This window comes from Aythya marila, assembly GCF_965140915.1.
Source record: "Aythya marila genome assembly, chromosome: 1".
Lineage (NCBI taxonomy): Eukaryota > Metazoa > Chordata > Aves > Anseriformes > Anatidae > Aythya > Aythya marila.
The window spans coordinates 83,539,835-83,552,411 of NC_139042.1; the positions used below are offsets into that span (position 1 = coordinate 83,539,835).

A 12,577-nucleotide genomic window follows, 5' to 3' on the forward strand; every position below is an offset into this window, starting at 1 on the left:
CGCAGCCAAACCTTTTTTAGTGGGGGATAATTCTATTTTAAAAAATGCTATCTTTCTAACTATTTATAGATAGCTTTTTTTTTTTTTTTTTTTTTTTTTAAAGGACGAAGGAGAAAATGCCAGAAATTATTGAGGGTAACAAATGTTAGGCCTTCTTTTCTCTGACACAAACTCTTCTCTTGTCTGTCCAGTGCGTTTAATTGTGCTTCAGTGACTCCCGTTTCCCCTTTGGAGTACTAAGGGAAAGATAAAACCTTCCTCCGTAGGAGTTATCTAATAAGTGAGAGAAGAGGGATGTGGGGGGGTGAATAAGCTAGAATTTTAATGACTGCATGTGAAATTTGGTGTCATGTAGCAGTGACACATGTCTCCAGAAAAATTTCCAAACCCCGTGTAAAGGTGGTGGGCAGTGCCATCCGAATCACTTGTTAGAAATGGGTGAGCGGAATACCCTTTTAAAGCTTTTGGTTAAAATGGAATCAGATGGACCCGAGCACATATGGCACGGACAGAATCTGCCGCTCAGACCCACCATTTTCCTGTTCTTCAGTTCTCTGTTCTGTGTCTAGGTGGAAGGTTGAGGCCAGCACAGCGTTCTGCAAGTTGGGACTTGTAAGCAGAGTTTAGGCATCACGTTGTCCACGTACTGAGTTTGCAGCATCAGTGGATGGTCTTTAAAGCGACTGGATGTTTTGGGCTTGGCTTGGAGAAGATAAATTTATAGGTATCCGTATGTGCTTGGGGAATAACCCTGGTAAGGGCGTTCGTTGTGAGTCAGCTGTGCCAGGCTGATACTGTGGTTTGGAGCCTAACCTTTCCTTAGGCTCCTTGAAGCGTATGGTATGTGAGGTTTGCTTAGGTCCACGCCTTTGTACTTCGGGAGAGTGACTCCATCCTTACGTGCAGAAATTTCTTCTTTGAAGAAAATGGCCAGAAAATATGTATGAACGCAAGCTATGTTGGAAGAAAACATTTACGTTTATAAAGCCAGGGACAACAAAAATAAGAATGCCAGGGTGAATGGCATTCAGCATGTAATTCTGTGGTGCATAATTCTAAAACAAACTGGAAGAAGCACAGTGGAGCATCATACTCTCTAGGTTTCATCGCTGTGATTGTTTAAAGCTTCAGCAATATTAAGGATGCTTGATATTAATATTGAAGGAATGGCAGTGTTGTCAACCTGCTTGTGCCCTGTTAAGCGGAGATGGGTGCATTGCCTTTCTCTGAGTCATTTTCTGGCAGCAGTGGAATAGAGATGGACAAGACTCTTGGACTCGTTTTAGGCTCGCCGACTTCATGGAGCTTGTGGGATTTCACAGAAACAGCTCTATCCTGTTGCTTCTTTATCCTTTTTCTTTCCTCATCCCTGCTAATTCCTACTGTTTAGCTCCCTGTCACAGACTTCCTGACGACTAGTTGCAATTGTCTTTTTGGCAAATATGGCCAAGGAGTATTGCAATTTAAAGTATGAAAAAACAAACAAACAAACAACAACCTAAAATTTAACTGGGTTGTTAAATTTAATATAATCTGTTAAAATGGTGCATTGCCTGACTATCTTTAAAGCTGGAGTACCAAACTGTGCAGAATGACCTGACAGCCTCTGATTTGTCTTTGCTATAACACGTGCTTCAGAGTCATCCTCTTTAAGAAGTTGAACGTATGCCAGTAGCAGGACTAGCTGAAAAACCACTGAGGTTTACGCTGAGAGGGGAGGGTAAGGACTGAAACCAGGGAGCAGGGACTAAACAAGTGGAGCCTGGAACCACGTGCCAGAGCACCTGGATGCTGGCAGGACAGGAAAGGGGGAAAAGAGTGGGAATGTGGCCATGTGCCTGAAGGAATGGAGCAGGTGTTGGAGGAGGGGTGAGAAAAGAAGGGTTTCGTGGAAAGGAAGAATGAGATCAGACCTAGAGTGGAATGTGAGAATTGAGAGAAAGTACAGGAAACTGGGAAAGGGTGGGAAGATAAATTAGGGAAGCATGGGAATTAGGGTAAGGAGGGACTGGGAATGGGATTTTGTGGAGGTGAGCCTAGAGTATACGAGGCAGGGAGTTGAGTCTTGGAAGTGGAGAAGTGAAGAATGCAGTTGGAGGTGATGTAGTTAAAGAGTGCAGTGAAAGCACAACTTTCACATCCAGCCCACAGAGCTGCTTTTGTTCTACCTGGTTAACCAGGAGGGTTTAACCACACTGATGCAGCTGCGGCACAGAGTAAACAAACCTGGACCGTGTTTGAACAAGCCATCCTGGATACATGTAAAAGGTCACCTGGAACGGGACCAAGCGCAAAACGGACCAGGCACTTAAATGCTTGCCCAACCTTTCACGCGGCTCCGCAAACTTCACCAATCCTTGGTGCTGCAGCTACGCTTTCCTCTTCGTGTTAATTTTCCTTGGTTGTTACTGCGCTGTGGTGGTGTCTTGGCTTCAGATGATACATAAACTCTTCTGCCCCTCTCCAGTATGCTGACCTGTGTTGGAGATGGAGACAGTACCCTACTTGTGTGAGGTCTTTATAGCTATTGATGAAGTTCAAAGAATTTCTATTCAGAGGATTCAGGGACCTTGGAATGCGCTTGTGGCTGAGGAACAAACCTGGTTACACACAGGTGTGCCCACTGATTCAACATCAGTGCCCTATCTCTGCCCCAACTCCCCGTCCCATTTCTGGTTTCCTCAAGGACTTTGTTTCTTAATGATTCGTTCTGAAATCACTGGAAGAGTGATCAACCTTTTGAGTAGATTCTTGATAAGCAAGCACCATCCAGGCTGTACTGAATAAGACAGGACTTTGTTGGTGTTTTTTTTTTGTTTGTTTGTTTTTGTTTTTTTTTTTTGGATAAAAGTCTCAATGACATCAAGAGATAAGGCAGAAGATCACTGACCTAAATTACTGAAAGAACCTTTTTTCTGGCATTTCCTGGTGAGATTTTATTTGAGCATTTGATTCAGTGTTCTTTTTATTTTTTTCCTAGTGTAGAATGTGTGTGCGCACATGCAATTTTGAGATTTGTTTTAATCTTGTTTTAGGGGAGTTAATAATAGCATTAATACGAGGTCAGATGAGAATTTAGTCATGTAATAGGAGTATCAAGGCGACTGTGTGTTGCCAGGAGAGAGGTGGTTTGCTTTGTTTTGAAAGGTGAGAGCATTTGGAATTAGCAACCTAATGGATGTGTTTGCATGCGTTAGCTTGTAATTATATCATACGCTAATCTTTGATTATTTTTTTTCATTTCAGATTTTGATGCATACCAAGGAGATGGTGCAAAAGGTAATGCTGAGCATTTTCATTAAACAACTACCCTTAAAGAGCACACCTGGTGAAATTTTTTATTCTAGGAGAACTGTAACCCAAATAGACCTGAAATCACATCTTAGGATGCCTGGTTTACAAATGTAATCCTTCCTAATGGATTATAGCTTTTTTCTTTTCCTAGCACAGATATGATCTAGTCCCTGCTTGAAGCCTATGTGCAACTGTTTCAAGCAAATTAGCAACAGTGCTAATTAGAGTTTACTCACAGACCTGTTACATTATGTGTTCTAGTGTTTTATTACGGTTTATTTTCTGGCATCCTTTAAGCTCTGTCACAGGGTGTTTTTCTGACTGTATGGAGTTTCATATGGACATAGCCGTGCTGTAGTTTTTACAGCGGCATTGATTCTCCACCAGTGAAGACATCAGGTTCTCACTTTTCAAGCTAATGTTATTGGATGCATGTGGCCATATTTTGGTGACATTTATTGGTGGTGACAAATTTTCTTTTCACCTTCCTCCTTGCCGTGCCTTTCATACACACCTCAAGCTTATTCATGTGATTCAGTTTGTCCAGAGTTTCCTCCCTTATCGCGAAGTATTATGGCAGGCACTCTTGGTTATGGATAAAAACTCTGGTGGTTGAACACAGTCTTTTCCAGAGTAGGGCATTTGAATTGTTAACAACGATCAGAGTGAGACATAATACGAAGGGCAAAGTTTGTCAGAGAGAAGGAATCAAGTAGGTGGTGGTATTCATCTCCATCCAGCAATAACCATTCAGTAGGTCACCCTGAGGATAAAAATGTATGGGTCATAGTAGCTAGATTCTTATCCAAAAGGAGAAGCTTGCTCTCTAAAGATCTGCTGGCCAGGGGAGGACCAACGCCAGTAACTGGATTATAGCAGAAGAAAAAAGTTGAGAGTAGGCAGACAGAAATGTTAAGCCACATGCAAAATTTGGAAGAAAAAAAAAATTGAAAGAACAGCCTAATCTGGACAGTATTGTCTGTGGTGTTGTCAATTTCTGTACCCATTAGCCAGTACTTAGAGTAGATTTATAAAGCATCTAAGCACTATTTGGTGTTTTTTGTTTGTTTGTTTTGGTTTTGTTTTTTACTCCAAAGTGACTTTTCTGCAGTAGTATTGTGATGAGCACAAATGAGGTGGGATACAACCTGACTGTGGTATTATCCTTCAGGCACCTTGGCTAAGTAAATGCCTCATCTGAATAGCATGAACTTGTCCGCTCGTCTTTCTGAATCTAAGTGAACTTCGTTTGTCCTGGCAGGCCAAACTTATTGGTGATTAGAGTTCCCATTGTTTCTCACGACTAGAAGTGTTCACTGACTTATTTTTCTAACACTTGTATAGTAAAATTTTAACTACTTATTATGTATGCAATTGAATGGTGATTTGTTTTTAGCATAGCAGGGATTTGTTTCATTTTTCTCTTTGAATTCAAATATGTCTTAATGAGATTTACAGACTTCTCAGTAAAAAATTACATTTTTTTGCTTTTTATAATTTAAGTGATGATATATGGACAATGATCTTTTGGAGTCTTGAAAATGAGGTGGGACTTCCAAATGATGGAGGGGTTTTGTTTTTCAAAGTGATTTGTTTCATTTAGATGAACCTCGAAGTGATTTATGGAGACACAGATTCCATTATGATAAATACCAATAGTACCAATCTGGATGAGGTCTTCAAGCTGGGGAACAAGGTAAGGAATTTTATTCTTTTTAAAGCTTTCCTGCATGCCTGTGTTTTCACACTGTGAATAGAGCCAAAGGTATTGAGAGAGACCCCCACAGCAGAAGAAGAGTTTAGGACAGGAGGAGGAGGGAGAACTTGACCACTTTTGGGAGCTATGTGGTAATGAAAGCTCAGAGTGCCCTATCTTTAGGTGTAGCTGCTCTGTGCATTTTTATACTGATCTAATTAAAATGAAAAGTGTCGTTCTATAGTGAGCATTTTTACCAATTTAAATTATCAGGAGACTATCTGCGTATCTGGTAAGCTGGTATGGAACTAATTTGGAGGAACTGTACTTTACAATTACAATGCAAAAATAATTTTGATTTTAATGATTTGTGTTTTGACATGAGATACATCAATCAGTTTCATTTTTTTTTAGTTATGTAGTATGTATTACACTCTATGTGCCATCAGATTTCCAGTGGTAAATTTAAGTATTAATTTACAGGTTGTACTGAGTATGGAAGAGATCTGTTTGATTTAAAATTGGCAATTGACAATATGCAATCTTTACAGCTGTCTAAAATTGTTGAAGAAAAGTAAGAATTTTAAGGAAAAGTTGTGAGAATCTGTTTTTGAGAGGTAGAAATTGCAATGAAAGTAAAATGAGGGCTATGGAAGCCCTCTCCCCCCCCTCCCCCCCCAACAAAACCAAAACAAAACAAAAAACCCCACATTATTTATTTGTAGTCCAATATTCTATGAAAGTCTTGTAAATGTGAGACCAGCGACACTCTGAGTTTTAAGTATGTGTAGCAAGATTGTTGGCATGGAAGAAAGAAATCTTTCTGTTTTTTTTATATTTTGTATTTGCTTTTGGTTTGTCATATGAACTCATAATTTCAGGTGTATTTACATTTCTAGTGTGTAAGAAAGTTACTTTAAGAAAGTTAATTAAACTTCATCTGTATGTTTTTATCTCTATTTTCTTTAATAATAATATTTTCAATAATAATTTTTTAAATCTGTGACAGAATTGTCATAATAGGTTAAATACTTCTGGCTTTGCTTCATGTTTACTTGGAGAATCGGTAGGTTTTTGAGCCTGCATGATTCTTTTTAGAGTCAAATGTTTGGCTTTTTTTATCCCATTGACTTCTTTATCTCAGATCACTTGTTTTAAAGGAGCATGACCTGTTTTAATTAACGTTTGCAAATTAGTAGAAAAGTGTAGAAGAATTACACCTTTTCCTCTCAGAGAAATCAGACTAAAGAAAGTAGGCATGTTGTGGGGAAGGGTGTCAATAAACGCTTGCAGTTTGCGTGCGTGTCTTTCCCAGAGGTATACACATGGAGCTCTGGGATGCAGCCATAGTGCTCCCACCTGTCCCAGGGAAGGGGGAGTGCCTTTTTAAGTTTGTGCTGTCAAGAATTGCAAAGTACCTTTTTTTATAAAGGAGGTTTTATATTCCAAGGGACCATCTTTTATCTGTTCCTACCCTGAAACCCCTTGTGTAATTGATTTGAGATTCTAGGTGAAGTAGTTGCCATAATGAGAAGGGCCTAATTCTGTTATCTGCAAGGTCACATTCAGTACCCTGCTTCTCTGCTCTGCTTAATTTTTTTAGGGAGGTAGATATACCAAGCTGTAAATCCTTAGGAAACCAGTGGGGGAACCTTAACTTTAATAGTAGTGATTACTGTGCAGCTTATTTCACGATTAATGATTCTGCTGAGTCTTTAAAATGTGTCCGCAAACACATGGTGCATAATGTTAATTGTTTTAACCTTAATTCTGTGAAAGTTAAATTTGTCCACAGTTAGTGTTGCATTTGGTTTTAATGTTGGCGCATTTGCAGATCAAAAATGAAGTGAACAAGCTGTATAAATTGTTGGAGATCGATATTGATGGAGTCTTCAAGTCCTTGCTGTTGTTAAAGAAGAAGAAATACGCTGCTCTTACTGTGGAACCAACAGGGGATGGGAAATACGTAACTAAACAAGAACTGAAAGGGTTGGATATAGTCCGAAGAGATTGGTGTGATCTTGCAAAAGAAACTGGAAAGTGAGTTTCTTTTTGTGGCATTGTCCTTGTTGCTGTTCTAAACAGTACATGCTTCATAAACATTTGATAACACGTGGCTGTTTCCTGGCCTCTGTAGATCGGTAGCAAACATCAGAGTTGGGGTATCTCAACTGATTGGTGTAGGAGGTGGTAAACATTACATTCTGGCACTTGTTACAGATCATGATTTTACAAGTCCAGGTGTCATTAGCTCCACTGTCTTTACAGCTTCTGTGGAAGCAGTGGATTTGATTTGTTGCAATTTTTATATGTAGTATAATAACCACAGCTGCAATCTTGTGAAAATGGAAGGTGCTACTAGTGTTTGCAGTCATAGGTTCAGATTTATTTATTTTTTTTTTTTTCAAAGATGGCAAAAGAAATTGGTAGTTGACTGTCTCAGCATCCTCTAAGAAAGCAGTCCAAAGTGTGCAAGAGAGAAGATAGCTTTCCATAGGACTGTTTGTCTTCCATTTTTCAAACAAAGCTTTTCTGATACTACATTATGATGGATAGTGGATTGATGATTTATGAATTATTGCACAGGACATTTTTATGCTCAACTTCAGTGGAGATAATACTTTCAACAATGTAGGAAAAAACACCCTGGAGTGGATAGAGAGATGGTCATCAAGGGACTGACTCAACTTACGTTGCATGCTGCCTCTTGAAAACTTAAATTGTGGTCCAAATGCATCTAAAAATGAGTACTTTTTTACATTTGTAAAAATACACCACACACTTGCTTACTGTTCTTAAGACTTGCATTTTCTAAGAAAAGACGCATCATAATAGAAGCAAAATTTTCCAAGTTAGGAATGTATTAGTAATTAAAGCTATACAAATGTTTGAGAGTGTTCTTTAGTGACTAACTCTTCTGCAGCTGGCAGATCTTCCCAACCACATTTTACAGAAATAGGCAAGACTTTGCTTGCTTTAACTTTCTGTGTTCTCTTCTCTCTTCTCCTTGGTTCTCCCATTTCAGATACCTGCTTTGCAATAATAAATGGCAAAGCAAAATGGAACAGAAAATGGAATCTAGTTGGACTCAGCAATTCCAGACCACCGTTTCACATTAGAACTATTTACAATAATTTGCTTAGTAAAATAAATGAATAAATAAAATAAAACACAACAGAAAATATATATACAGGCAAATTGCTATAAATTTTGGATCAGACTTCATCCTCAGTTTCCTTAACTTGTAGAGGTAACCCATGGGAAGGGAGGAATGTGTTTGCTGTAATGGTTTTGCGTGTTTTAAGCTTTTCTTGATTTCTGAACTGTTTTTGCAGCTATGTAATTGGTCAGATTCTTTCTGATCAGCCCCGAGACATAATTGTGGAAAACATTCAAAGGCGGCTTATAGAAATTGGAGAAAACGTGATGAATGGCCGGATCCCAGTAAATCAGTATGAAATAAACAAGGTAAATGAAGTTTCAGCTCTTCTGTGTTTCAGGAAGCTTTACTGTTCCTGCTACTGACTCCTGATAAAGATCTTTTTAATCCTTATGGTGCTGTGAAATGGTTTAGTGGTAGGCTTTGCAGTGCTAAGTTGACGGTTGGACTTGGCCTTAGAGCTCCTCTCCAACCTGTCTGTATGTGCAAAGGGCATAGACTTCTTTTACTACATAGTTACTATGTGGACCTCTTGTATAACAAATTAAACTTATTTACCACAAAATAAAAACTTGTGCGTGCATATTAATTGTTGTTTCCTATGGGGGGCATCTTTTCAAGCAATCTGAAGTCTGCTGCTGTCTGACAATTTGTTTTTTCCTGTGTGTTTGTTCTCCTTAGCTGCTTATTGTGTGTTTTTTATATATATTTAGAAACCCTCTCTATTTTAAACAGTAGTTTTATTTATTTTTATTGCATTTATACTGCTCTTTTTCACTGATGTTTCGTCTTGGCTGTCAGCACAGTGTTTATTGTTGTATGCAAAAGCTTGACTACATACTCCCAATGAGAGAACAGAATTACAGAATAATTTCTGTTCTGAAAATTCCTAGGATTGGTATCCTGCTTTGTGAGATACCGAATAGCATAGAACATACTGTAGAGATCCTACAATCAAAGTAAAAACACCTTGTTGAGCTGTAAGCTGGTCTTGCTTTCTCAGAATAATAGCTGTCTCATGTCCCATCCTGCTCTCCTGTCTGCTGGTTCTGGACTTTGACAATTACGGGAAAGGCTGTGCTTTCAAAAGTTTTCTCCCAAATCATTATTTTGTATTTCTGGTTGAAAATACTTAAACCGAAGAGAACAATGAAAAGAACCAAGTGTTCTGTTTTATAGAAAACCCATATAAAAGCATAGTGTTGTCAGCTTGTTTCCTTTTAAAGCGCCATAGAAGGAAACTAATATTCGCTTAGAGATCTTATTCAAGACTTTACTACAGCAAGAAGCGAAATACTCTGCTTTATCTACAGGATTTTTAGCAAAAAGTATGTTTTTGGTTTATTTTTATGAATCCTCAATGAAACTTACATTTTGGTCTTCAAAATTCTCCCACTTGCCAGGGGTATTTGATTAATAAATTGGGTATTATGTGCTCCTCTCATGGTTCTGTGAAACAGATATCCCAAATTTACTTCATCCAGAGTGTCTTTCTTTTGCCAGCTGGTCATCTGTTCTGTAAGACTGTGTTAATAAATCAGTTAAGAAATGTGTTCAGGTTGTCATCAGACTGTTAGAGAAAACAGTGATTTTTATGGTTTATGTAAAAATTTTGTTATCCATCTCTTACACACTTCTTACTTCAAATATACAGTACTTAGTGTCCCAATAATACCTATGGAATAGTTTTCACTTTTAAATGCAGAATTTTCCTGTTTTACTACTTTGGAGATAATTTATGTATTTCCCTATTTAGTCAAATGTGTAAGTTGTTTTTAAGAATTAGGATAAGGGTAAATATTTAAATATAGCAATACAGTTCATATACAGCTTACTGAGTTAAATCTCAGTAGTACGAGATGCATGGAAATGTTTAAATGCAGTCATTTGATACAGAGCTTGTTAAAATACACTTACCTGCTTGATAATCAGATCTGCTTTATGACCTGAACTGCTGCAGGGCTAAGGGCAAAATGTCTGGCTCTGTTTTTCTATTTTGTGTAATGTTTTCAACTTCAATTACTTCAAATTGAAAACGATTGCATTATATCTCTATTATGTCTTTTTTTTTCATGTTGCAAATGTACAAGTGGATAGTAGGTAGATGAAGATGGCTACCATGTAGTCTTGTCTCTTAAAGTTGTGAGTTGTCCATCACTGAGGTAAAATACTTTTCTCACAGTTATGTCTCTGTTTTCTCCTTTGATCTTTTAGGCCTTGACAAAAGATCCACAGGATTATCCTGACAAAAAAAGCTTACCACATGTGCATGTTGCCATGTGGATAAACTCTCAAGGAGGCCGAAAGGTGAAGGCAGGAGATACAGTGTCATATATCATTTGTCAGGTAAAAATGTCTTTATTGATAACTGAATGCTAGATACTGTTTTGAGAGATGACAATGAAAACCAACTCCTGGAAAAATGTTTTGATGTTTGCTTGTTTGCAGTGAGATTACATTGTAGTTTAAAACAGTTCTCTATGATAAATTTGGTTTTATAGGGTCAGGAAAAACAGACGTGATCAGTTCAGCTCATCTGGTCATTTCCATATAATGGCTTAAAATTTCCCCAAATTTTTGTTAGTATTTAATTATTACTAATTAATTTTAAAGAATGCATCCAACCTTTGTTTTAAGGAGAAAAAAGTTCTGGTGGCGAAGAACCTGTCATTTTTGCAAAACTCTGTGGTGGTGGCAGTTAAATATTGTTGTTCCAGTCTCAGCCTGTGTCCTTCCAGTTCATAGATGCGGTGCCAGATTGAATGACTATGGGTTAGACCAGGGAATTTGAGGAGCTTTCTGTTTTCAGGTGTTTATCCTGTAAATGGTTTTACAACTTCCTAAGATGACATCATCTTTGTGACAGCCAGAACAGTGAAGCGGTTGTTTGTTGTTTTACTTTCCTTTTTTCTGGGCTGTTGACTATTTTTGTGGGGCTTTCTTTTGGGGCGGGGAGATGCACTATCTAAATGTGATAGTGTATCAGTGTCAAATATACATTTAATTCCACTTTACAAATTGCGTTAAATTATTCTGTTCATGCATCTGGGAATTATTTTTGTCTACAACCCCATACCAGTCATTCACTTTGCTGATTCAACATGATAACCTTAGCTTTTTTCATCTGTGAAGATTTTGGAAATTGAATCACCAGCTCCTTCCAATCCCCAAAATACTACAAGAAACTCCCAAATACATGTATATACTGCGTTGCATGTACTGTGATTCTTTGAAGAGTCCAAGTCTGACATTGAGTTGCATTCCTTTACTCTGAAGCTAAGCTGCTGGAAGGAGTTCAAAAATGCCCTTAGGAACATGGCCTAAGTGTGTTTGGGTGTGTGGTTCAGTGGGAGGAATGTGCCACGCTCCTTTCCACATGCAAGTGGGAAGGGATTACGGCACCCTTCTACGAGAAGCATGGAAGCTTTTAACCCATTCCCCTCTCATTATCGTTGACATCACTGTGCCTTTCCAGCTGTTTCTCCACAGCATTCTTGTTACTCTGATCTTGAGCATGAACTGGAGAAAAATAAAACCTCCACAGGTATAAAACTCGTAAGAAAGTTCCTGCCCTCTGTTGATGAAAGCTTGCTTGGAGTTCTATAGAACTAGTTGGAGAACATTTCGGATTTGCTTTTTAGTTGGAAGTTCTTTATTGTCATTAGTGTTTTTCAGCTCATAAAACAGGCATAGTTTCTTTCCCTCTGCTGGTAAGTTCACCTGATGGAGTACTGTAGGGGAAGCGTTGTGGAATTTCTTGAGGCTGCTTTCTACTAAATGAAGCTTGAGTGAGTCAGCTTTCTTTCCTTGTCATCTTCTCTGACTGCTGGTAAATCCTGCTTCTCCTGGGAAATACAGTTGTTACAATAAAATCCAGTAGGCCTTTTAGTTTAATTTAATAGCAGTACACTGTTCTTAGTCATCTTACCATGTGTTTGACCATCTACTTAATATTTATTAGCGCTTCCTTCTGAAGTAACCTGGCCTGAAAATACTTTGCTGTTTCCCATTTAAAAGGAGGCAGGCTAAGTTCTGCTGCTGAAGACTGGAAGTAATTAGTGTCCTTCCTTAGGCAGCGCTGTCTACTGTGTGTGCTAAGGAAACATTAAAAAATGTAGGTGACACGTGTGGAATGTATGTCAGCACATTACCTGCTGTTACACAGCAGAGGGATGCTCCAGAGTCATGGATGTTTTAAAAACTCCACTGCTTGATTTTTGGATGCTTGGTATCATTGTCTTTCAGGTGTTTAAACGTGTTTATGAAACGTGGACCTCTTAGTAGCTAGGTACTGATGTGAGTGACTTGGATATTGTTATTTCATGAATACATACTCTAGTTTGGATTTGCTTAAAAATATAAAAACTGAGTTGGATTAAATGAGCCAAGGGATCTCTTATGCAAAACTGATGGGCTTGTGAACGCTA

The 12,577-nt window shown here is 38.3% G+C and overlaps 1 protein-coding gene across 1 annotated transcript in view; it reads left to right on the plus strand.

Annotated features, from left to right (window-relative positions):
• Window positions 1-12,577, plus strand: part of POLA1 (DNA polymerase alpha 1, catalytic subunit) — a 204,154-nt gene that overhangs the window by 65,160 nt on the left and 126,417 nt on the right. Inside the window, exons 27-31 of the mRNA XM_082751865.1 lie at window positions 3,247-3,279; window positions 4,898-4,990; window positions 6,825-7,030; window positions 8,326-8,458; window positions 10,365-10,496. Coding sequence (XP_082607991.1) covers window positions 3,247-3,279; window positions 4,898-4,990; window positions 6,825-7,030; window positions 8,326-8,458; window positions 10,365-10,496 — 597 coding nt within the window. The remainder of the gene's footprint in view (window positions 1-3,246; window positions 3,280-4,897; window positions 4,991-6,824; window positions 7,031-8,325; window positions 8,459-10,364; window positions 10,497-12,577) is intronic.